The sequence below is a fragment of the Zonotrichia leucophrys genome, chromosome 1A (assembly GCF_028769735.1).
Source record: "Zonotrichia leucophrys gambelii isolate GWCS_2022_RI chromosome 1A, RI_Zleu_2.0, whole genome shotgun sequence".
Classification (NCBI taxonomy): domain Eukaryota; kingdom Metazoa; phylum Chordata; class Aves; order Passeriformes; family Passerellidae; genus Zonotrichia; species Zonotrichia leucophrys.
In genome coordinates, this window is record NC_088170.1 from 66,101,604 (window position 1) to 66,128,750 (window position 27,147).

Sequence of the window (27,147 nt, forward strand, 5' to 3'; positions counted from 1 at the left end):
CAGGCATGGGGAAGCATTTATTTGATCAAGCAGTACTAACATTTCTGTAGAAAGAGAAGAAACAGAACCTGTTTCCACACATGCACCATCCCAGGAAACTGTCAAGTGCAAATAAGCAGCATGATTTAAGGTATTCCACAGTCACCTCACCACTGTCCTCTGGACTGGATTTTGAACTTTATAAAGATATTTTGTAGAAAATTGTATAAGAGAAAAAGAAGTATCAAGAATAACAGGCACTTCTCATTGTTAGGTACTTCCCAACATGAAAAAATTGCTTCATCATTACCAAACTTATTCCACCTTTTTGTTTTTTCCATTTTGGAGAACTAAGAGTCTTCAGGATCTGCCTTTTGTTCTTCACAGGAGGAGGCACTGAACATGACTGCCATCAGGAGCAGTGCATCCATTGAACACTTAGATAAATGTGTGGGTCAGAACATCTTCCTGCTGCTTGTTGTGCAGGGTTCCAATGCCAACTGCTGGGGCTGGTAGAGGAGGTCTGCTCACAAGACGGAGCTGAAATTTGAGTTGTGGGGAAATGATTATTGGAGGACACAATCACATCTCCAGGTCCTGATGCCACAGTGAGATCTGCTGTCAGATAACTGGGCAGTCCCAGCTGGAGTAATGCAGGAAGTTATCCCCCATCTCCATGGCTCCAAGGACTTTATAGTGCATGATCTGCAGAGCAAATGGCACCTCTGCATTCTCCTCCTACTCCCCTGCTTGGGATCTTTCACTATCCTGTCTACTTTGACTGAACACCATGTAAAATAAAGCTCCAGTCCTGCTCTTCACCAATGGTGCTATAAAGAGCAGAAGCAGCTGAAATTAGAACACACATTTGGTTTAGGCATCAAGATTAGGTTTTTTGTTAAGCACCATAAAATTTTGCATTTAAGGAGAACTTCAAACCTCATTTTAAAGACTAAAACACCCTGGGGACACCTTACCTTAAGCCCCAGCTGCTTTTCAAACCGTGGAGACACAAAGGACCATGGACCCATGTTCTGTGGCTCTTCCTGACTCCAGATGAAGACTAAAGAAAGGATAAGGGTACATAACAAACATACATATTGATATTTTCAGCAGAGAAAGAAAAACAGTTTTTTGTTTTTGTAGCACCTCTAATTTTTTTGTCTTGGCGCTCCCTTTGCAATGAAGGCATGCCAGGCTAAATTCCCTTGCAACTCAGAACTGAATTCAAACCCAAAGAATGTCCACCATTAGGGTATACTGTGTGTATATTCTGCTTTTCTGCTGCTGTTTTCAAAAGCTACTAAAAGGACTGGACTGCAAAGACCAATGCAAAAAATATCTCAAATGGTTTGCTCTGATTTTCAGTGCTGCTTCTTGGAAGCTAACAATAGCAGAGAGTTCTTTTAACACAAGTGATAAACATTTCTGAAGCATCCCACTCCAGAAACACTTGGGTGTATGAGGGGGAGAACAAAGAGGGAAAAGCCACTACAGCTCTTCATCTTAAAAGGCAACAGATTTAGTTCAGCACTTCAAAGAGACGAGAAACACAAAGGTAGAAGCTTGGCTGACCTTTTGCATGGCTGTACTTGCTCAGCTCTTGCTGTAGAGCTTCCAGAGGGAAAGGACAGAGCTCTTCAAGTCTCAGAATAGCTGTGCTGTGCTGCTTCTCTCCCAGTGCTTCTCTCTGCTTCACCAGAGCATAGTAATGCTTTCCAGAACACAGCACCACTTGGGTGACACTAAAAAAAAATAAAAAAGAATGTTTCCAAGTTTAGTGTTTTACAGAAACTTGATGCAGAACAGCTTGGAAGAACACTTCCAACCAAAAAAACCAGTCAAACTTCAAAGACAACTTCATACAGCTAAATTACTTCCCTAGACATCTTTTCTCTTCCTTGCCTTCCTTTCCTTCCCACTCCCTCCAACAGTTGGCAAACTGACCTTTGAGCACAGTATGCCAGAGGTCCTGTTTCTTCAGTAATTCTGGGAAAGTTCCCTTACAATGGGGTTGATCTCTCTTAGCTCTATTAAAAATTAAACACCCAGTCAAAGCTAGTCATCTATAGAAAATAAACCAGAGGGAGAGAAGTCCCTGCAGAGGACAAATCTCTGCCATGCCAAAGCAGGACTGCCTGCTGGGAGCCACCACACCCTCCTGCAGTCACAGAGGTCCTGGCTGCCCAATCTTACTGGAAAAAGCAACAAGATAAACTACACCCTTTGTGCCTCACCATCCCACTGAAAAAGCCCAAGATGCCAAGGTACTTCCAGCCTTTTGATTGGGGGTCAGGAAGCAAAGAGGAAGGAGGCTCAGACTTGGGTACTGCTGGGGCAAGCAGCAGATCAGGGGAAAAATACTAAGGCTGAATTGGTTGTTGTGAACAGGATTCACTGTAACATCTGAAAGTGGAGAGATGTACACACACTTTGTTATTGCCCCACCTCAGCTCAGGTGTCCCAGCCCCTGAACAAAAATTCTGGATTCAGTTTTGGGCCAATCATGACAAGAAAGACATTGAGGAGCTGGAGCCCATCCAGAGAAGGGAATGGAGCTGGTGAAGAGTTTGGAGCACAAGTCCTGTGAGAAGCAGCTGAGGGGCCCTCAGCCTGGGGAAAAGGAGGCTCAGGAGGTGCCTTTTCACTCTCTGCAACTCCCTGACAGGTCAGAGCCAGGTAGGAGTTTGTCTCTTCTCTCAGGTAACACACATTAGGACAAGAGGAATCAGCTTCAAGCTGCATCAGAGGAGGTTTAGATTGGATGTCAGGAAAAACTCATTCACTGAAAGGGTCAAGCAGTCAAACAGGCCTCCCAGGGCAGTGGGGGAGTCACCATCTTGGAGGTATTTAAATGTCTAGATGTAACACTTGGGACATGGTTTAGTGATGGACTTGGCAGTGCTGGGCTAAGGTTGGACTTGATGAGCTAAAGGGTCTTTTCCAACCTATGGAAACAAATCTATGATTCATGTCACAGCTGCTCCAGTGACTGTCAGCTAATGGACATGGTGCAGAATAGGCCCCATCAGGTTGGTAACTACAGTCACAAACTCCCTGTGAGGCCAAGGGGTGAGAGCCTGAACACTTCCCTGCTTTGCAGACAGATGTGGTAACTACCAACAGCTACCAGAGGAAAAGGAGAGGAAGTAAAACTAACCACAGTCACCTACCATAAAACATTTTCCCCTCAAAGTCACTTCTTTCATACCACCTCAAATTTGAGCTGTTGGGTAGGAGAAAGAGACAGGATATCTCTTTTGAGCTTCTCCTCTAAGCAAGCAGAGCTACCTTTTAGGATCTACTGAGGAGTCACCAATGACAGGCTTGAATGTTGTCCCTGGGGCCATTTCTTCAAAACTTGATACAGCAGCCTACATGGGGGAAGAGTTGGAAGTTACCAAATCTTGCTGCTTTTCCCTCAGGCCAGAGTCAGAAAGAATACTGAGACAGGGTTTGGTACAAAATACACAGCCTTCCCTCTCCCTCATATTCCTATTCCCAGTGAAAAGTGGGATGATAAGCTTCCCAAGAACACCATCAGGCTAGGAATGAACTCTGCTTCTAGCTCACCTCCACCCAGCTTTAATCCTCAACCTGTGTAGCCCCAAACAGGCAAAATTCCACTTTGACCCCAAAACAGCAATCAGAGAACACAGAAGGAAAGAAAAAAAAAAAAAAAAAAGAAAGGGGAAGAGAACACAAAAAAGGATAAAGAGAAAAAAAATAAAGAGGAAGGACAATTTTCAGCTTACTGGAAGCCTGAGTAACACTTTGGGAGAAGCAACAATGAGAGGTTTCCTGAAGTTTCGGACCATTTGCCTCCGGAGTAAATGGAAATATTGTGCTGGGGTGGTGGGGTGCACAACTGACATGTTGACCTGGTCACCATCAACACCCTCTTCTGAGCTGTCACACATCTGTGCAGGGGGAACACAGCAATACCTTGTCAAATGCAAGCAGTGAGACTGAAATGCAAGAAAGAATCCAGGCACATGAGGCACACTGATCTGTATGGGAACAGATTAGCAAATATCCAAATTCAAGAGAGGAACAACTCCAGAGAAGAAATGGGTCATAACACTGAACAGGTAAGATTGAACAGCTTGGAGCCCACTGCAGCCCAGCTCCCAGAGCTCTGACTGCCAGTGCTGTGCTGGGATGGGTGACCTGGGAGCTGTGGTGGTACCTGCAGGAACCGCTCCATCCGGCAGGACGAGTGCTCAGGGCCTGCACCATCATAGCCATGGGGAAGGAGAATCACAATCCCACTCTGCAGAAGCCATTTAGCCTCACCTAGAAACACACAATGAGGAGGAAGGAAAGGATGATTTCCACAGAACACATTACTTTGCACAAACTGCTCAGGAAAAAGAATAACCAATTTCCATATCATTAAATACAAGCCTGAAACATGCTGCTGGCATTTTGCCCTGAGGTTCCTTACAGTGAAATAACACATGTAAGGTGATCTGAAGTTTCTGAAATCATCAGGTAGCTCTGGGCTTCCAGAAGACTTATGTCTCCACATGGAGCAAATGACACAGTGAAATTCTAAAATTTCATCTCTGCAGGTGTGATCCCAGCAGCATCCTGCGAGCCAGCCAGTGCTTGGCCCTGAGCTCTGCCAAACCCCCTGCACTACACAAGAGATTACAATCAAATCCAGAATTTGGGTGGGATTAGAGGGCCTCTGAATTTCCATCTATGACTACAGAGGTTTTATATCTGAGCACTCAGAAAACATGTTAAGAGTCAAACTCAGTAAGGTGTTGTGGGTTTTTTTTGTTTGTTTCTTTCAAATAATCACTATTTTCCTTCTCTATTTCTTCAAGAATTTTTCAGATGCTTCACAAAGGAAAGCTACAGCCTATAAAGCTATCAGGCACATATACACACAGTAAAATACATGTGGTTGGGAAGAAAGGCTATTAGTATAATTAATTGTCCTTTTGTCATGACTGTACTCTGCCAAGGAGTCCTTCATTTTAGATGCACTGTCTTTAGAGAGAAGCTGCACAGAAGTCAGGACCTCACAGGCAAGCTCATAGGACTCCTTGAGAAAACAGAATTCTTTGCACAACATTCTTTGCCCTTTTACTTGAAAGAAGAAGAGGATTTTCTAAAAATGATTAATTCTTAAATATATTCGTTCCTTGTACACTCACCTCCAGAGATGAAAGTGTCAAATATTATCTGGGCTCCATTAAAGAAGTCTCCAAATTGAGCTTCCCAAATTGGCAGTAACTTAGGGCTCTCAATACTCATTCCATATTCAAAACCAAGCACAGCTTCTTCAGACAAGGGACTGTTACTCACCTAACAAAAGGAAATTGTTGGGAGGGGTGGATGAAAAAGAACACAATCAAGGGTTAGGAAGCATTGGAACCAGACAAACAGTGCTGACAACACACACTTGTAAAGGCAATTGATAGGCACTGATTTTTTGCTTTTGAATGAAGGCACTGAGGGGAAAAGAGTAACATTTGATCTCTCAAGGAAAAGCAAACCCCCTTGTTAAAGTTGTAATTTATAAAGCCAAAGAATAGGGATGCCCTGACAGTTTTTATGTCCCTGTATCTGGGTTTTGCCAGAACATACACTAGGCTTACATATGTCTCAGCAGCTTTTGAAAATGCATTGTTTCAGCACAATTTGAAGAGGATGGTCTTGTGGGCTACAGAACCTACCTCTAGGAAACCCTTCTGGTCTGGGGACATGTGATTCAGAGGGATGTAGGTATCATCTGTCTCTTGGCAAACCAACATTGCGTGTCGTTGGCTGAAGGTTCCCCTGCCAACATCTTGTCCACTCAGTCTGATATTAAACCCTTGCCAAGCAATAAACACAACACCAGATCAGCAAGTTATGTAAAAAGAAAACATGCAGGACATAATTCTATCTCTTGTTATAGCTCTTTTTGGATTTCCCCTCATCAGCAACATTAAATCTGAGATGCAATTCTTAACCAGCAACAGCTCCAACTGTCAGGCATACAGATGCTCTGACATTATTTTGGGTAAAATGGTTCAATTTACTGAAGCAAACTGCAAAAAAAAGTGCATTCTGTATCATATGTAAATGGAGATTTGAATTCAGGCTAGAGAGGAGGGAGAAGAAATAGTAGCATAAAGCACAGAAAGTACTTGGGAGCCACACTGATGTCAGCTGCACTGCTTGTGCTCAGCTCTATGCACAAATGTTTTTGGAGAGTGAGAGGGAGCTACAGTTCTTTGAAGGTATTTAAGACTCAGTCTACAAATATTAGTGACATGTAGAATTCATATTTACCTTCTCTTAGACCATGCAAATTGTCAAATTTATAAACCATAGCAATCTTTTTACTTAGAAACACCTAAGAAATCTAACGTTATCCTTTATTGACATTAAAGCAAAAATATTTTACTGTCTCCTGTCCAGTTGCCTCTTACCTTGGCTCAGCAGAGAACCAAATGCTAAAGTTTCAGCTGTTGCCCAGTCCAGCTTTTTTCCTTCCTCCATTTTTTGAATTCTTGACTAAGCAAATAAAGAAGAAGAAAAAATTACTGTTTTGTCTTTTTCCATCTGTAGCTTTTTTGGTGGCACAGACTAATATTAGAAGCTAGGAAAAAAGCAACACACCACAGAGGGAAATTCTATATTCCTGCAGCCAGCTTAGGCTGCATTAGAATACAGTCTTATTTCAGCACATCCTAAAGAAGGTTGCCTGAGGACCACAGAACCATAGGTGATCCATGTGTTCAGCTCCCAGTCAACAAACTGTGCACTGATTAAGTAATCCTAGTCAGAATATTTAAATCTTAGCACAGCAGAGAGTGTAGTTTTGACAGACTTCTGGTCTGTCTGGCTAGCAGTGATGAAAGATACCAGGTTAAGTATTTCAGTCTCCAGAACTCTTCCCTGTTCTGGCCTGCAGAACTGCAGACAAATGATCAAACTGAGCTGTGGAGTTCTTGCCTTGGGCTGGGAAGACAAAACCATCAGTCTTTTGAAATACTCAACTCACAGCCTCTCTCTGGCTGCCAAGCAGACACCTGCACACACTCATCATCCATCAAAGAGAAGCATTCACAAACCCCAAACTGATCCAAACCAAACACCAACTTAGGAGCTATCAAACCCAGACTAGGCCACAGGTTGTGTAGTGTTTATATATATAAGTAATAAAACACTCACTACTGGCTTTAGAAACTTGTACACTATTGCCAGGTTCCTGAGTCATTCCTTTACAAAGCACTCATTCTAATTACCAACTATATAAATGTTGGTAACTTATCATAATAGTTTCTATTTGTAAGAATAATAAAATGTGTTTTCTATAAGCATTTTTTTTCATTGCAATAAAATATTGTTGAAATAACAAACTAAAAAAATCTTTCTTTAAAACTGGAGGAAAAATGGCATCATCTCAGCCTTGAAAGAGAGTGAGCTGTTTTTCCTGGAGAATACCATGCTGTATTCTGTAAGTGGCAGCCCTGTAACAGGTTTGAGCCATGGGATCAGAGGTATCATGATGCTCTACTCACCTGAGCATAGGTCTTCAGGAGATGGCTGTGCATCTGGAGCTCTTCAGGCACCTGCACAGACTTGGCCCCAATGAACTGCAGCAGAGGCACAGGCATGCCCGTGTCCCAGGTGGTGATTGAGGCAGAAGGCTCCACAAAGCCCTTCCAGTGAGCCTGCAGGTTGGTGGGGGGTGGGCTGTAGGAAGTCATGTTGGCCAGGTGATCATTCAGCTTGGAATAGCATGAAGTCTTTATCTCAGCCACCTCAGCCTCAGTCATGAGCCCAGCAGCCGTGAGCTGCTCTGCGTACGTGTCCGGGATGCTCTTACGGGACCTGCCAGGGAGGGAATCAAACCACAAAGTTTTATTTGATTTTTATTTATTTTTTCAAATCACATATTAAGCTTAAAACCAATGTCACAGGAGAACAAGGAAATACCACCTTACTACACTCAGGTACCATGGAAAACGCATATAAATGGTGTCCTAGCGCCTTATATTTACTTGCATGAAGTTCCATTTCCTGGCATTTTCAAAAAGTTAACAGTTCTCTTAGAGATATGTTTTATAGTCCTTTATTACAAAAGTAAAAGTGCTATATTTGGCAGTTATGGGTAAAAACAAGTCAAAAACCCCCTCTGTGCTACCATGCATATTTTCTTCAGAGAAATTCACAGTAGGATTTGTGTGTTGGAGAGAATCAAGGCAATCATTCATAAACTCTTCACCTAAAATACCAGAATTCATTGGCAAGTGAATTTTTGTGTGTTTTTCTTTGGGGATAAGGATGGAATCTGTATACATTTAAATGCTGATAAAGATGAACAGGCAAAGACAAGACAAGCATCACACTGGCTTCCTGCCCATTCTCCCACAACATGCACACTTCCCCTTCAAACAATGAAGGCAGCTTTGCCCTCTGATTACCAGTGGTCACAAATTTGAAATCCAAGAGCTATGTCCAAGATTGTTCTCCAAAAAGCACCAAGCCACATATTCAAGAGCCAACAGTAAAGATTGCTGATTAACATCTTATTATCAGACTCACACTGTAGTCAAGAGCTGCTGATAGTCCAGCTGCACCTTACATAAACACCTGTGGATATGTCACAGGATCTCACACAGACACTTCTTTTGCAGCAGCAAGACTTGAGGTGGCACAGACATATTTTGGTGGTGCAGCCCTGTCCTGGGGTGACATTATGATGCTTGTATCCCCATTCCTCTGTTCTGTGCCTTTAAGACCGGCTCTGAAGAGTGGAAGTTTTGTTTGGGTTTCTCTTATCAGGGACACAGAGAGAGCGTACATCAGGCTGTTTTTTTTTCTCTTCTTGCTTAGCTTGCTGCTTGGCTGGCTTGCTTTTCTGCTCTTGCTTCTGCTTCTGCTCTGCTTTGCTTCTGCTTATTAGTTAGTTTAGCCAAACAGTCCACATTCCGTCCTGGACTGTTTCTCCTCTCCTGTTCCTGTGACCATCTCGAACCTGCTCCGGACTGGGACCCGGGAACACCAAGGGTTTGGCTGCAGCAGCTGCCCCAGCGCCAGAGGGACTGAGAACAGAGCAACCACCCCTGGTCTCTGAAAGAGACTTTCTGATTTTGTCATCTTTCTCAGAGCGGTGTCATCTGGAATTGTTCATCTTGTGTGCTGGGGGTGCTGTGTCTGTCAAATAAACAGGTTCTTTCCACCTCTCTCCGAGGAATTTTTTCCCGAACCGGTTGGGAGGAGCGGCCGTGTGGGTTTTGCTTTCTGAAGGGGCCCTCCTTTGGAGATTCTTTAACAAATTTGCCCTAAACCATTACAAGCCCTTACCTGATGATTTTGTACATGCTGGGGTTGGTGAAGAAGGGCTCATCGAGCTCATTGTGGCCCCACTGCCTGTAGCACAGCAAGTCCACGATGACGTCCCTGCGGAAGTGGCGCTGGTACTCCACAGCCAGACGTGTGGCACGGACAACTTCCTCAGGGTCATCCCCATTCACATGGATAACTGCACATCCAACGATTTTACCTGCCCAGGGATTCAAAACACAGCAGCAATCACACCCAGCCCTTCCAAAGAAGGCACACACACACCTGCTCTGCTGAAACTACACACAACCCATGGGAAGTAAGTATATTAAAAACAAATCAAAAGAAGATGTTCTTTGTGATGAGAGCTGGGGTAGGGAGAGGAGTCTTGCCTGAGAGAACATGCAATTAGCTCAACCTGTTGTATTTGTCAGTTTGAGCACAACTTTTTTACAAGCACTTTGTTCCCAGAGGAGTTTCTATGCACAGTTCCTGCATCAATTAATCTGGTAGTGTAAAAAACTGGGAGAGAACTACTCGATTGCTTCTCTTTCAAACAGAAATTGAGTTTTATTCCCTTCTTATCCTAAGCTGTCCCTATTTTGAATTCATACAAGCCAAAAGCAACTTTCTCCCTTATTAGTAGGGAATATCATTCTGTCCACTGCTCCTCCAGGCAGAAAAATCTCTTCATTAAAGAGAACACTGCAAAATTTCAATACCTTAACACCCTCTCCTGTCTGACAATTTGGCTGCAAGCAACAGTGCTCCTTTTGTACTTTATCTGCCCAAATTCTGGAAACTAAGATACTTCAGCTTTTCTGGCTCATGCCAAGTTTTCCTCTCTAGCAAAATACTAAAGCTCAGCTGCAATAACAGCCCCTCCTCACTGACAGGTAAGAAGAAAGGAAAACTAAGGATGGAGGCAAAAAAACAAATCCAAACAAAACCAATCCATAACACAAAACCAGCCCAGGGAAAACAGTAATAACATATGCTATCTACCTTACCAAATTTAATGAATCTACTTGTTTGGTTTGATGAAACCATAAGACAAGCACTTGATGTTAGGTCAGAAGCATACAAAAGTATATTTTTACTTATAGGAGACATATACAAGATAACTAGGTCTCTGATCGTACTGGTAATACATCTGTTCATCACAAAGGAAGATCAGTCCAAAACAAAGCTTCTAGTTCAGGCATAGAAAGGTTTTGAGTTTCATCTTTAAATTGAAAGCTCAACAGGTTCACATGACAACTAACAAAACAGAAAAAATGGAGGAGTATCTGACATAAAAATCTTACTCAGAAAACACATAGATGATTTTTATGAATTTTAACAACATATACTTAAAGTAGATCTGTTATATACTCCATTGTAATACCTTTTCAAAAGCTGTCAATAATATGACAGAAACTGAGTTATAAAGACTTCACAGAAATCCTGCAATTATTTTATCACATCCTGTAAAAATGTGACAAGGTTTCCCTTGATATTTAGTCTTTCCATAAAGCAGATAGGGGAGGGCACATTTTTAGCATCTGAATTGTTGCTAGTAGGACAGAATAATAATAATAATAATAATTTTAATTCCTACTCGACTGTGAAACTGGAGTTACAATAATCTCTCCCTAGAGCTGACAGGCAGTTGCTATAAAAAGTCCATTGCACAGCTTACACTGCAGTTAACAATCCTTTCTGACACAACAAGCAATCTTCCTTGGGATTCAGCCCTACCTACCAATGTCACTGCAGTACAGAGACGACCTTCCTCGCTCTGGAGGAGTGGTGTAGCCCAGCTGGTTGTTAACAATCAAATGGATGCTCCCACCAACTCTGAAATGTGGCAGATTAGAGAGGGTCAGTGTTTCAGGAACAATCCCTTGCCCAGAGAAAGCAGCATCGCCATGAACCTACATCGGGGAAGAAGATGGAAAAGTCTCATTAGGAAACACTGGAGGAGCAGCAAATCAAAACCATAACTCATTAAGTAAGACTTCCTGAATTGGGTACATGGAATAGACACAGTTGCAGCTGGACCCACTTCTCAATCCCTCTCAGAATACTGTTTCCATGATTTGAGAGTTTATGCAGCCTTATCACTAACACAAGGTCATAGCAGCCACCACAAGTACATGAATGCCTGCTGTAATCCCTACCTGGAGCTGACCTAGAATCTCTTAAAGCTGACCCACCAGAGTCCAGGTGACTGCAAACTCCCTGGCTATGGCAAAGCTGCAGCTGCAGAGGCAACCACTGACCCCTGAACAAAGGGAGCCACTCACCACAGCATTCACTACACCTTGGCTGAAGCTGAATGCTGGTGAACTGGGACTCAGGCCCCTTTCCACCTTACCAAACAGACAAGAACAGAAAAACAAGTGGAAAATGAACTGAATGGATGTCACAGTCACATTTTCTGGAAAAATCTCTTCACCAGGATTTCTCTCCTGGGAAGCTGAGAAGCCTCAAAGAAAAAGGAAAACAATCTTATCTCATTTGCTTCTCCTGTGTTTTGCTGCTTTGGAATGTGGCTGGAGATTGTTTATCCAACATGTGAATTGTTTTGACTTAATGACCAATCACAGTCAGGCTGTGTCAGGACTCTGGAAGGAGTCACAAGTTTTTCATTATTATCTTTTAGCCTTCTGTCTGAATCCTTTCTGTATTCTTTAGTATAGCATAGTATAGCATTCTTTAATATAATAGAGATTATAAAATAATAAATTAGCCTTGTAAGAACATGGAGTCAGATTCATCATTTCCTCCCGGTGATGGGGGACTCAGAAAATAGCACAAATGGAAGCACTCCAAACCAAAAACTTTCAAAAGGAAATAAAACCTAAGTTTAGTTACATTTCTAAATAGCAATAGCAAATAAATGCTGGAAATAAAAAAATAGTTTGGAAGGGGAAGGGAGAATACTGTGGTAGCCATGCCAGGTTTCCAACAAAGGCTAGAGGTACTGGAGTGAGTATCATCTAACATTTCAATATTTTGAAACTGGGGACAGTCCTCCTTTGATGAATATGATGACAGTTTCCTCAGAATGCAGACTCAGTCATGTGCAGATTAAAGTCACTATGCAGACTGATGTACTTCCTTATTGAAACCAGATGACAGTTCTGCTTTCTAGCTATGGAATGGTGCTTTCAAGCCTTAAGAGACTTCTGCAAGTACACCAAGATAACAGAGGTGCAATCCAGTTATCTGGCAGCACTGGGTCTTTTATACCATTCCAACACAGATTTTTAAGAGGTATCAGAGCAAAACAAAGGCAACTACTGTAAGAGAGACAAGCCAGCATTCCCATTCTATCCCTTACCATGCCACACTTGCTGCCAAGTGTTGGGTTTTCACCTTTCCCTCCTGGTTTCTTCTGCTGCCTAAGAAGGCTACACATCTCAGTGATAGCATTTGAGTGAAGACCCTAAAACATCTGAGAAACCTTTACTGCTTTTAGCACATCCCAAAGCATTAAAGCCTAAAGACAGTATCCAACTACACAAGACTGTTCATATGCATCTCAAATCCCAGAGGATTCAATGTTTGTGATGCAGGTAGGAATTTACTCATTCTACCAAAAAAATGGAAACAGTTTTTGCTAGGGCACATTTTTCTCTGGGCTGCATTAGCAAAAAGCTAAAAGAAGACCTTCAGACCCTGGACAATGAAGCTCACCACTGACAATGGCACCTTAACTGATCTTCAGTCATTCTCCCCTCAAGCTCTGGTACTGAGGCTTGTGAACAAGAGAAAAAATGCCAGTATAAACCTCAATTCAGAGTTCAGAGTGTCTACTCTTACATTTCTCAAGAGAAAGCACTGTAAAACCAGAAAGTTCAAAGTCAAACTCCCAAACCAAGATTCTGAAACACAATGTGCCTGCTTTCATCTCTTTCTTCTCAATTAGCTGAATGAAAGCAGTTAAGAGTTGGAACTAAAAATTTGCCTGTTTTCACTCTCACTTGTGTACCTCTTAAAGACACTATCACAAGCAATGATGATACATATTCTTCCTTTTAGGAATACTTTGAATCAGGTGACTAACATGGAGGTGTTTAGCACAGAATCAACTGTATCTCTTCTCTGCTATGCAATCCTCCCTATCACTTACCCCTACAAATCCTAAGTGAAATTTTTCTTGGATAGGGAGGGTCCATTTATCCTGAAGAATCATTGTTTAAAGAGTCAAATACTTGAATTATTACATGGTGAAGATCTACCATTATGAGAAAGAAACAATAGTATCTTGTCAAACTAAGAAATAACTGCACTGAAAGATGGAGACACATTGGGAAGCAGAAGTTGGCTGCACTTGCAAGCTCTAAAGACTTTCTTTCAATAAAAAACTAAGAGCCCCAACTTGCCCAGAATATTTTGCATTCTCATGTCTGCTTTTTCAAAATATCCCACCCTTCCAGAAAAAAGCAAAACATTTCTTTTAACTGAAATACGTTTTCACTCCTACATGTAACTTCCTTCATGTTTGTTATATTTTACAGAACATTTCTGCCCAACTTGTTTTTAACCCTGGCTTTAAAATGTTAAGAGTTCAATTCATTTGTTTTTCCTAGTTGAAGTCAATGCAAGAGAAAAAAAATTATCAAGGAACTATTTGGGATTGCTTCTACAGCTATACAAGTCAGTTCAAGGAGTAAAAACTAATTCCAGCAGAGTCTTCAACAGTACCATGACAAAATTACAAAATTCTAAATCCTCCTGAACATTTTGCAGCCTTGTTGACAGCTCTTCTCCAAACCCATTAATTTGAAAGAAAGCCTCCAGTGGCAGTTTAAATGCAAAAGTGAGGAAAGGCACACATGGCTCTCAATACAGAATATTACTAAAATGAAGGGAGGTATCAGAATCAGTATTCAGAAATCTCAGAAGTGGAATTATTTAAATTCCAGCATCATCACAAACACCACCTAGAGATCTTCCTAGCACTCCTCTTTCTCCATAAAGAAGATCCCAGCTCTTGACATAACACATTAACTCAGTTTTGTTTGATATTTTATGTACACTCCTGTTCACATTCCAATCCAGCAAATCCTACAAATATAAATTACAATATGTGAGCAAAATACCTGCAGGCAAATAACTTTGTCCCCAGGCTGTGCAGAAGTGTCTGGGGAGTAATCACCATCGAGCAGAGCCTGCTGCCTGGCTCGTGTCTTGCCCACAGCCACTGGGTTGATGGCTTCCAAGTGTGAGGGGTTGGGGAGCAAGGTGACGTGCACAGGTCTGTGGGAGCCGAAGTCCAGATCTACAGAGGATGTCAGGTGGGAGAGAACGTCCCCAATGGCTGCTGAATTCTCGGGGAACTCGCTCAAACCACGCATCTTGCGGAACATCAGCTGCAGGGAAACAGATCTGGTTAAAATCCTTTTTTGATTCACTGACAGGTTGAAAGAAAAACTCTCTCCTACTCCTGAAATTGCAAGGATGCTTCTAAGCAGCAGCACACAAAACCCTTCATTAGAGTTCTTTTAACAGTCTCCTGCAGACAGTTCACTGAAGTGTTTATAGGAAGGGAGAACACTCTCACACAGGTAACATTTTATTGCTCCAGCATTTACAACTTTGGCAAACTTTTGGGGGTTTATTTTACTGCAAATAAACCAGGCAACTGCCTATGAGATTATAAATCTCCTACTGTCTTAGGCTGCAAGATGTAGCTGGAGGTGTCTATTCTATTGCCATCTAACTGCCATTGCAGTTATCTTCTGTTAAATGGACAGTTTTCTTTATCTCTTCCACAACCAATCCTCCAGGGAGATCTCTTCTGTTCATGGGCCATTGAGTGTCACTGAATGACTGATAAAATTCCGTCATCCCACTGGGAGATGCTCTGCCCAGGGGGAGGAGCCTAGAGTTCCTACCTGGATATAATCTGGGATTTGGGACACCACAGCAGCCTTTTCCCACTGGATTCCCTGGAGAGCAGCTTTCTTTTCCACTGGATTCCCAGAGGAAAACCAGGCCCATCTACACCACCACTGAACCTTCAGTGGAAAACTCCACCCTTGTACAGGATCCCTGTGGAGAGCCTGGTTCAAGCATGGCTTAAAGAAAGAGGCCATGAAGGTACTCAGCTGAGGGAAAGATAGAAGCCTGCTGTAAAGCAGCCTTTCCCAGGCTTGATCCTGTAAAAAATTAGGTTCTCAGCCACCTTTTATATAAACAACAAGATTCTCAGACCGTTCTGTCCTTGGCTGCTACTGGGAACAGATGGCCAGTCTGGGAACAGACATTAAGGTTTTGAGAATTTTTCATATTATGGTGAGAACACTGATCTTGGTTTCAATAAACTAACTTCAGGTATTGTAAACAAAAGGAGGAGCTGAAGTTTTCTCTACAGCCTATCGGGAGCTCAGATTTTGCAATATGCATGAAGTGAATTAACACTGTTATAAAAAGTGGCTAGTTGATGAATAAATCAGAGTCAGATGCTGATCAAACTAGGATGGGTCTCTCCCTTCGCTTCAACAGATCCCTGCTCCAACAGAACCACAGCTGACACTGAAGGAGGGACAGGAGGGCAGCTACCATGGAATGGGATTGCTGCCACCACCCTGACACACAGACTGTCAGGTCCTATTCTGACAGTGTTGTTTTGTATTACTTCATTTTTATTTTTAATTTTTCTAATAAAAGAACTGTTATTCCTATTCCCATAACTGTGCCTGAGAGTCCCTTAATTTCAAAATTATAATAATTCAGAGAGAGAGGGTTTGACCCTCGCTGCTAGGCTGAAGGCAGCATCTGTGGTGGGTGTATCACCCCAGAGACACCTTTAGCTTGCTGATGGTTTCAGCTGGGCACTAAACAAGTCCAGGCTTGTTAGGAACTCCGTTTACCTCAGGAAGAAGACTTCAGGCAAAGGTGAAGAGAAAAAAAGGAGAGGATTCTGCTGGAGGGTTATATCCAGTGGTTTATTCCATGGTTACAGAGGTGTGAATCTTGGGAAGAGCTCCAACAGAATGGCAACCGCATGGCCGGACTCACTTTTTAAGCTCAGGGGGAGGGGAGGGGACAGGTGAGCCACCAACCAGGTGGGAGGGGTGGGGTCTCAAGGGACAAGGGACACCTAGACAGGCCAATGACCTCTGGGCCTGAGGGGCATCCTTTGAACTTGGCCAACCACACCACACGACGCCTTTGCTGGAATGTTAAGCCTGATTGACAGGACTCACTCAGCAAGGGGGCGAGGGGGGAAGGCAGAGTTTTGACACACCTGGGGAAGGGACTCGGAAGTTTAAAACACCCTGCAACAAGGGTTCACATTTTCCATTCCAAGAGAGGCTCCTGCCTTCCTCAGCAGACACTGTGTTTTCAAACAAGGCACCCACCTCAGGAGGAAGCTGCAGCAGGCCTGCCAGCAGGTTGAGCCTGCCCCTGTGAGGCATTCCGATGACGATGTCGGTGACCCCGCTGTACGCGCACATCTTGAACAGCTCGTGGAAAAAGCCCATCATGCTCTCTGCTCCTTCGCCGCCGTAGCGCTTCACTGTGGCAAACTTGGTGGCCAAGAAGTGATCAAACTCCTGGTAAAAACAGGACAGCTTCAGGATTAGGCTATCTGAAGCAGCAGCTTTGTGTTTATAATATTGAAATATAATTTATGTTTATACCCTTGAGGCATACAAATCTAAAGATACCCCTGGAAAGTCTCAGCTCACTCTCCACCCACACAGTCTGAGACCAGAAGCTATGATGACTATAAAAATATCAGCTCTAAGCAGAAAAATGTTGCATTGAGGATCAAACTTTCTCTGTCTCACATGGAAGGTGCTTCAAGAATTCTAACACCAGATTAATTTACAAATTCCTTGGTAGTTTACCTGTTTTAGGTGGAAATTTAGGAATGGTGTTCTTTTACAGTATAAACCATAATGATCCTGAGATACAAAGTGCTAGCAAAGCAGTGTTTTATTTTGATTTACATTAGGCACAGTCCTTATTACAGAGGTAGAGAAGAAAAAGAAATGAATCTGTATTTACTTCATTTTCTTCTCACTTGACTCCATTCACCTCCTAGAAAGCTCAAATAAGTGACCAAGTTTTGGAAGCACTGGAAATTTCTTTAGTTTTTGCAACTGAAGACAGAAACTAAATGAAGTCTGTAACTGAGAAGGGAAGACTAAGCCACATCCAAAGATCTGAGCCAACTGCTGGTTGTGCAATATTCAGTTCTAAGGAATAATGTATACAAAACTGGTCACATATAAAAGCAGTTTTTTCTGTCAGGGTTAAATTACATACTCTTAGTACAGTTCTGGTCATACTGAAATTAAAGTAGAGTACATCAGGGTCCCAATATCACCCTCCTGTATCACCATCAAATTCCTCTAACTGCCAAAGAGGCTACAAAAAATACAAAGTGGGCCATATACTTCCATTCAGTCATTGGTAAATATTACATTTAACACTCCTTCCACTTGGAAAACTGGAAACAGGGACACTTTCACAGATCCTGCTCTTCTACCTTTCCAACCTTCACAGATCCTGCTCTTCTACCTTTCAATCATTCTGGATAACATGGGAAGAAAAGGGGAAAAATTAAAACTTTTCACAGTACAGAAGTATTGGAATAAATTTTCTCTATACATTTTAAAAATGCATAAATATTTCCATACTTCACTTCCTTATAGGAGGCACTGAACAAAGTTTCCTTGCTAAAAAGCACCGTGTCTGCCAGTGCTATATGATAGAACTTCAGTCCAACTCTACTTTGTTCTTCCAAAACCTTGAGGTTCAGCATACTTTAAGGACAGTAAAACAGATCAGCATGAGGGTGAGAGGAAAACACACAACAGCTAAGCCAGAGCACAAGATTTCACAGAGCTCTGCTCAACCTTGTGGTCCCATCAGTAACATTTAATATGAGCTGTGAGATCATTAATCTAAGAGTATCTCACTTTTGAAGACTGGTTATTCATGGGTTCACAGCATCATTATTTCAGTAATGGCTGGGAAGTTAATTCAGCAACAAACTGAATTAACCAATGAGATTCCTGCATTGCTCTGCTCCAGGCAAAGCCTTGTACTTCTTCCTCCTGCACACTGTCAAAGCCTGTCAGGACAGTGATTGTTCTTTTTCTGCATGAACAATGTCCAGAACAGTGAAGGATCCATGACAGACTCCATGACTATTAGAGTCCAGTACAGAGAACAAAGTACCTGGGACTCCAGCATCAGTTTGCACAAGTGCTTTTTCTCTTCAGGTGTAAATGCTTCTTGCTTCAGCTCTTCAAACCTTTTAGCAAACCATTCCCTCTCCTCCAAAGTTGGAAGCTGGCTTGTTTCTATGGAAATATGCCCACAGTATATATGGTCCAGGTAAGCCATCACATCCTCTACAGAAGCCTCCTCTTTTCCCATGTTGATAAGTCCTGGTGGGAAATAAAAGTTATTAGTCACTTTGGGGGAGGAGGGGAAGCACTAAGGCCTGTTTTGGAGAAAATAAAGCAATAAGAGAGACCCCCCCTCCCCTCCTTTGTTAAGGCTGCAGCAAGGCTCTAAGAGAGACAAGAAAAGACAATTCTTGACTTCTGCCCCTGTATTTCCAAACCTTCACTACAGTGTTAAGTATTGTGGTAAATCATAGAATGCTACAGTAACACAAGAATTAATGTTTAACCTCAGCAATTGTAAGAATAAGCACAATTTTTCATGATTTCTGAAGATACTAGAAGGCAGCCTCTCACTGCACTATGATTTCTGCAACAGACATATATATGCTGGAGTTGATGATTTTCTGACTCTTCCACAGAGGCCACAGCCCCTCAATAAATCACCCATGAACAGAATTTGCTGTGATGAGGCTGTGGACTCACCTGTAGTAACGAGAGGACCCTGAAGAACTTCAGCCAGCTCTTGGATTTCAGGCACCATGTTCATAACAGCTTGGCCAGCAAACAGTGGGTTAATTTTGGCTGCTTTGTGGCCATGTTCAGCATAGGCAGTTATCAAACGAGCAAGAGCGTGGTCAACTAAAACCGAAAAGAAAGCAGAACAGCATCACACACGTGCTCAGATTAAATCCACTTACAGCATCAACACAGGGATGTTTTGTCTGCTGGCAGCCATCAAGGTTCTGGCTGGAAAGAAAGCCTTTCTATGCAGTTATTTCTACCTTATTACCCCACAACAGCTCCCATGGCAAACTGCTAAATCTGCTCCCCAAAGCAATTTTCAAGCAAGTACAGTCTAGATTTCCTCCACAGTTCCCCTCATAGGTTAGGCTCCTGTAAACATATGCAAAGTTACTTCATTTTGCTTTGAATCTCTCTACAACAGTAGTGAACCAAAACCACTACAAACAGGTATGTCCAAGTCAAGATCAGCACATTACCAGTGTATAGTCTTATTTCCAAAGCCAACTCAATCCTATCACTTATGCTTCCTTGTTCCTTTCTGCAATGACAGGAGGATTGGGTCTTAACAATAATTCAGGTCCCATGACTTCAAAAAAAACCAAAGTCTGTCTGCAGTAGCCAAGAGCATGTGCTGAGCCAAGTGTGGTAAAAATTATCAACATGGGCAGAATTTGACCAGCTGAGAGGTCACACACGTTCCTGTCACTGAGCACAGCCAGAGACCAGGCTGATGAACTGCAAGCAATAAAACACACTGCAAGCACAACCTGCTATAAATTAATGACATGAACCTGCTTATAAAGTGTGGAGCGGTTTTTCATCCTGGTAAAAACGCTGCACTGACAGTAGTCAGGTCTGAAGGGTTTTGTTTTCCAAACAATGGAATTCTCAGACCATAGCACAAGGTTATTTCTCTGACACTTGTCAGCCCATTCAAAACAGCCCCTTTTCTCCACTGGGTTCTACAACAGAGGGACAAAACCCAGACATAAGGCTAACAGCGCCCACAATGCTCTCAGCAAGGAGGCCGTTTAAACATAATTTTTAAAATGTTACATAAAAACATGTTAATCATTAACAAGGAGGCTACTTTGTGACGGGCCTCGCTGTCCAGGAGCTACAACCTGGTTTCACGGCTGCTTCTGGGCAAAGGGTTTAATTCCTACCAGTCGCCAGAGTGAAGTTAATGCAAGGACCACACTCCTACCTAGAACAGTTTTCTGCTTGAAATCACTTTTCTGCATTGTAAAACGGAGCTAAAAGGAACACAGGATTGCTAGAGGAGAGTGTTACCTGTAGTTAATCATGGAATCCTAGAAAGCTAACGGGTTGGAAGGGACCTTATAGACCATCCCATCCCAACCCCCCTGTAGTGAGACATCTCCCACTACACCAGGCTACTCAAATCCCATCTGGCTTTGAACACCGTCAGGGCTGGGGCATCCACAACCTCCCTGGACAGCCTGTTCAGTGTCTCACCACCCTCAGTTCGGCTAGCTCAAGCCCCAAGACACAGAAAGAAAATAACAGGCGCGGGGCAGCGGTGCTTCAACGAGCTGCAGAACTCCCCGAGAGCCCATCGCTGAGCGAACTTCAGCAGTCGGTGCTCCCGCAGCCGCTCCAGCCCCTGGAGCGGGGCCAGGCACCCCAGGCCCGCAGAACGCACAGCCGAGAGCTCTCGGAGCGGATCTGCCCCGCCGGGAACAGCACACGCCGCTCCTCAGAGCGCCCGGGCCCCGCTCGGAGCAGCCCCCGCCGAGCTCCCTCTGCCCGCCCGGCCCCGGCCGTGTCCGACCTGCTCTGCCGGCGCCGCGCTGCTCCTCCGCCCGCCCTCCCGCCGCTTTCCGCGGTTTGTAGCCGTAGACGCCGCGCTCGGTGCGGTACCAGCGCCTGGGGCCGGCCCGGCAGAGCGCGCAGCGCACGGCCCGAGCCCCCGCCGCGGCCGCCATGGCCATGGCCGCGCTGCCCCCGCACCGCCACCACCGCCCCCGGACCCGCCCCGAGCCCCGGGGGCGGCGCCCGCAGCGGGGCCCTTAGGGACTGCTGCGGTGCCGAACTGAGCGAGGGAGAAAGCACACGGTGTTCTGGGCTCCGGCGAGGCAATCTGGAGTGATGTGCTCAGTTCTGGGCTCCTCAGCACAAGGGAGACAAGGAGCCGCTGCAGAGGGTCCGGCGGAGCCGCAGGGATGAGGCGGCCTCTGGAGCATCTCCTGTGAGGAGAGACTGCGGGAGCTGGGCCTGATCAGTCTGGAGAAGACTGAGAGGAGATTTCATGAATGCAATAAATGTCTCAAAGGTGGGTGCCAAGAAGTTGGTGCCAGACTCTTTGCAGTAGTGCCCAGCAACAGGAATAGGAGCAATGGCCATAAAATAAAACCCCAAAAGTTCCACCGTGTTATAAATAAGAAGCTTGACTAGGCCAATATTCAAGCAGCAACCAATTTATTAATTAATATGGTAAAGTATGAGCAATACAGCGCTGGGTGCAGTGGGGGAAGTTTTCCCTCCAACTGCACACCTAGAGTTGAGGCTTACAGGTATTTATAGGGGTACTCATAAGCTTTCTCAGCAGTTTCTATTCCAATTTTTACGTCACAATTCTATACACTATTGTGATTTTAATTTCTCAGGATGTATCCCAAAAGGAGTATCCCCAGATGGTGGTGGTCTGGTTTCTGAAAGAAGAAAGACAAATCCATTCTGATGGAGTTCAGCTCCCCAGATATGGGTCCACCTTTTAATTGCAAGGACTATAAATCTCATAACAGTGATGTCCAACTTCCCTTGGTCAAAACTACAAATCTTGAGTTGATGTTGATCTTCCTTTCTCAAGCTGCTTTTCTCTGTTTTGTTAAGGCGTGAGATAAGCATGATTATATTATATATTATTATATATAATCTAAAGCTATAGTTTCAAGGATACAAGCAATATTCTAAAATTATACTTCAAAAAGTTATTATTGCAAAACTCTTCAAGGCTTAACTACAAGCAAAGAGCAACATCCTTAATGCTTTAATTCAAATGCTCCTAAATCAACTAAGGTTAATTGTGAACAAAAGATAGGTTCAAAGCCCTTCTTCCATGCTGTACTTTCCTCAGTTATTATTGCAATTTGTCTTTATAACTGTCCCACGGTCGGTCTCCACACACATCACAATCACAAATACACACATTGCCTGTATGTACCTGACACAAAACACAGCTTTGTATTTCACAACCACAACATGAGGAGGAACTTTTCGTTGAGGGTGGCAGAGCACTGGGACAGGCTGCTCAGGGATGTTGTGGAGTCTCCCTCTGTGGAGACACTCACAACGCACCTGGATGTGTTCCTGCATCACCTGCGCCAGGTGACCCAGGAGCTGGACCTGGGGTTGGGCTGGATGATCTCCAGAGGTTCCTTCCAGCTCTGCACTGGTGAGACCCCACCTGCAGTGCTGCACCCAGCTCTGGGGTCCTCAGCACAGGAGGGACAGGAACCTGTTGGAGCAAACCCAGAGGAGGCCACCAAGATGATTAGAGAGGTGGAGCACCATTCCTATGAGGAAAAGACATGGGGAATTTGGATTGTTCAGCCTGCAGAAGAGAAGGCTTCCAGGTAACTTAACTGCAACCTTCTAGACTGAGGGGAGTCTGCAAGAAAAGATGGAGATGGATTTTTTAGTGTCATGTAGTGACAGGACAAGGAGGAATGGCTCCAAACCAAGGGAGTGTAGGTTTAGATTAGGTTTTAGGAGGATTCTCTTTGCTGTGAGCATGGTAAGGTACCAAAACAGGTTGTGCAGGGAAGCTGTGGATGTCCCACCTGTGGATGTGTCCAAGGACAGGTTGGATGGAGCTCTGATCAACCTGGAATAGTGGAAGGTGTCCCTGCCTGTGGCAGGGGGTTGCGCCAGATGATGTTTAAATGGCCCTTCCAATCTCAGCTTGTCTGTGATTCTGTAAACTTTGTGTGAATGCAGGTCTGAGGTATTGGCAATTCCCTGTCCATAGGATTGGTTGTGCTCCTGTAGCTTTCACAGTGAGGAAATCAAAGAGCATTTTTTGTCCAGATCAAACCATGGTGTTTGCCTTTGGAACAGGTGGAACTGGATTTCAGAACTGAATCAGTTCCAGTTGGTCTGGGATTTTATGATATTCACAGTTCTTGCAGAGGGGCCACTTGTGTTCCTTGAGGCCTGCATGGTTGGGTTTATGCATATTTATAAAACCCAGTGTGGGAGAAAAATATAAAATAAATGATCTTTAATGCTGCAAGGAGGGCAAAAGGATACAGTGACAGAAGGACAGTGGACACATGGTCCATGCAGTGAAATGTAGTAGAAATGTGGCTGTGAATATTCATATTTTTTTCAATTAGAAGGAAGGAACCTTAAAAATCATGCTGCAAGATGATGTGATTTTTTTGAAGCTGACAGTGGAGAGGGAGAAAACATTGATGTAGTTAAACATTTCCATTCAGTGCTTGGGGAAAAAGACAAATGTTGCAGGCAGATTGAAGGATGATGAAATACTTTTCCACAGTTCTTAAACAAATAGCAGTCAAACAGCAAATACCACTGTGGTTTTGCTTTGAATCATATAGGCAGTTAGTTGAATATTTCCCAATTAGCACTGATAGGAACAGGTTTGAACATTAAAAATTTTCCAGTTTCTCCAATGAGGTGTTTTAGACACACAATGTGGATCTCAAAGAACTAAGTGAATATTTGTATATATAAGTTCAGTTAATAGAAGTTTAATAAAGTCTAAGCAGGTGTTTATGAAATATATATCTCATCAAGTCGACTTGTTAGGGTTTTTATGTGAATCAAAATCCAGTTCATAAAGATTGAAAGTACTTTACAGATTTGCCAACATAATCATCTTGTGTAGGACATGATTACACGTGACAAAAGCATTGCTGTAGCTTTATCTAGGTCAGGGAAAGGTTTTGTTGACTTTGATTCATGTCTAAATGTGAGAAGGTGATACCTGTGCCAGCAGAAACATCACTGCTGAGGGTGTGGGCAAAGTGACTCTCCCAGCCTGGCTCTCCTGGCACAAAGCCCGTCCTAGAGAAGGCTCCTGTGAGGTTCATTCACTACTACATGATGCTCTCACTAAAAATACTAGAAATGCCCAAAACCAAGCCTGTACAAACTAAACAGTAAGTTTCTTATTACCTGGCAGCATAGAAAGTCAGCAGCACTGAGAAAATTTCTAAAGGAATTATCTCCCTTGCCACTTCAGTAGTTAGATCAACGCAAAAAAGCTGCCCACACCTTGAGTGCTGATGAAGTTTGTCAGCTGGAGGTAAGTGGTGAGGAGAGGTTACCTTGAATCTCAGAGTCAAGCTGGAGATAAGCAAACATGATTTATTTTAACAGGATGAAGATGGAGATAAACAAAAATGATTTATTTTAACAGGATGAGGTGAAAGCTTGCATATATTCAAAAAGAATGCACACTAAAGTGTAGCTCCTTTCAAGAAAACAGTGGCTATAAATAATCTCCAAAAGTCATGAGAAAAAAGCAGGTAGGTCTAAAAAAAATCTGTGAATATCCACTCACTCAGAAAAGAAGATAATTGCTGGATTTGGCTGCAAGGAAATATAGAGGACACCTACAGATTCTACATTAGGCCAGTATTTGGCACAATTTAAATACTGTGTGCATGTTTGGTGCCAGTAATTGAGGAAACATATAAAAAACTTTGAGAAAATTACCTTCAGGAATTAAAAAAAAAAAAAAAAGACATGCATTATGTTTAAGATTCAGGAAACATCTACCTGGTTTTGGTTTTGGTAAATCAGTATGAAAGCTTGATCAGTATATGCACAAATGAAACAGGTACTTTAGAAGGAAAAGTTTTCTGCAGTTTGCTTGCATGGCCTTTACAAGAGAGAGCTCCAGCATAATTGTGGATGTGGGAGTGTGGTATAAACACAAAAGGAGATTTTGCTTTCCTTTTAAAACTGTAGTGATTGTGCTTTTTATGCATGCTGGAAAGGGCAGCAGCATTGTGCTTCAGAAGAAAATAAGCCAACATCTCTTGATGTGATGCCAGTGTCACTGATAAACCAAGTAAACCCAATTCCCCCTAAAAAGAGGAATCCAAAGGCACTCACTGACAGGCCAAAGGATTGATGCATTTGGGAAATAAAATACCAACACTAACATGGATTTTCTGTCCCCTTTTTACTGTTCTGCCATGGATCTTCTCCACTCCATTGATTCAGTTGGATCAACTTGGTAGTTTAAGATATTTTGGCAAGCAGCTGAGATCTTTGTGAGCAGGGACATGTGCATGATCTGTGCCAGTAACAAGCACGACTCCATCCTTTCAAGCTTGTCCAGAAAGAGATTTTTAGATATGTCTGCAAAATGAGCAGTGAAGTTAAACAGCAGGGAGGAGAGCTCTTCCTTGGAAAAAAAACCCCAGCCTGTCTAGTCCTGTACCAGCTGGCAGAACACACCTAAAGCTCTGCACCAGTAAACAGTGTCTTCTGTTGGGGCTGACTCTTGCCTCTGAGTAAAAAGCAACTTTAAGAGTTGAATAATCTCACTATGTACACCCAGGCCTGTGCCTGCTGTCAAAGTCCAGTATTGCTTGATCTAAGCCCAGAGGGGTGCAAAGGCTTTCCCAACCTAAAAGCTTTTGTCAGAACCTGGATTCAAAATGTAAAATAAACACCAGATTCCCACTCTGCAGCTCTGGGCTGTGCCAGCTTTTTCCATCTTAGGCAGCTTTAGAGTTGCCCAAGAGGTGATGCTGTGCCCAGAACTGCAGGCAGAGAGCCTTTCCAACAAATCTGGGATTGCACTAAATTCACCACTGTGAAATATCCTCATGTCCAGGTGGGGACAGTGACTGGACTAGAGGGCAGAGAGACCAAATTCAGACTAGAAAAGACACCCAATGACAGAATCACAGAATGGGCATGTGGTGGTGTTCACAGGGGTCCCAGGACCAGGGAAGAAATGAGAATGTTGACTCCATGTTTCACAAGGCTAGTTTATTATTTTATTATATATATGTATTATACTAAAACTATACTAAAAGAAAAGAGAAACGATTCATCAGAAGGCTTGAAAGGAAAGGCAGGAATGGGATAATAACAAAAGCTCGTGACTCTCCAGATAGTCTGAAACAGCTGACTATGATTGGCCATTAATTAGAAACAACCACATGAGGCCAATCCCAGATGCACCTGTTGCATTCCACAGCAGCAGATAATCAATGTTTACATTTTGTTCCTGAGGCCTCTCAGCTTCTCAAGAGAAAAAATCCTAAGGAAAGGATTTTTCATAAAATTTGTCTGTGACATGGGTGGGTTTGGAAGGGACCTCTGGAGATCATCCAGTCCAATCCTCCTGCCAAGGCAGGGTCACATCCAGGTCGGTTGAGAATGTCTCCAGATGGAACCTCTGAGAGCAGCCTGTCCCATTGTCACCCTCAAGATAAAGTTCTTCCTCATTGGAGGTGAAATCTCTTATGTTGTATTTTATGAGTATTTGTGGTGGTGTTCACAAGGGTCCCAGGATGAGGGAAGAGATGAGAATGTTGGCTCCATGTTTCAGAAGGCTTGATTTATTATTTTATTATATATGTTATATTAAAACTATACTAAAAGAATAGAAAAAAGATTTCATCAGAAGGCTAGCTAAGAATAGAATAGGAATGATAACAAAGGCTTCTGTCTCAGACAGAGTCTGAGCCAGCTGACTGTGATTGGCCATTAATTAGAAACAACCATGAGACCAATCCCAGATGCACCTGTTGCATTCCATAGCAGCAGATAATCATTATTTACATTTTGTTCCTGAGGCAACTCAGCTTCTCAGGAGAAAAAAAAAATCCTAAGGAAAGGATTTTTCAGAAAATATCATGGCTACAAGTGTTGTTCTGTCACTTAGCACCACTGAGATGAGTCAGGCACCAGGCTCTTGGCGCCTGCCCTGGAGCCATTTATTGAATCCATGAAATGCCCTCTCAGTGTTCTC

The 27,147-nt window shown here is 43.2% G+C and overlaps 1 protein-coding gene across 1 annotated transcript; it reads right to left on the bottom strand.

The window, feature by feature from the left end:
• Positions 1-21,115, bottom strand: DHTKD1 (dehydrogenase E1 and transketolase domain containing 1). Its single transcript, XM_064703030.1, has 17 exons — positions 20,956-21,115; positions 19,119-19,274; positions 18,463-18,674; positions 16,632-16,826; positions 14,367-14,636; positions 11,018-11,189; positions 9,295-9,493; positions 7,506-7,818; positions 6,411-6,495; positions 5,670-5,809; positions 5,148-5,298; positions 4,169-4,275; positions 3,735-3,899; positions 3,271-3,353; positions 1,555-1,724; positions 957-1,042; positions 1-519 (listed from the first exon to the last, which is right to left on the bottom strand). The coding sequence occupies exons 1-17, from the start codon at positions 21,113-21,115 to the stop codon at positions 418-420; spliced, it is 2,766 nt and encodes a 921-aa protein (XP_064559100.1). The 3' UTR covers positions 1-417.
• Between the last annotated feature and the right edge of the window lie 6,032 nt (positions 21,116-27,147).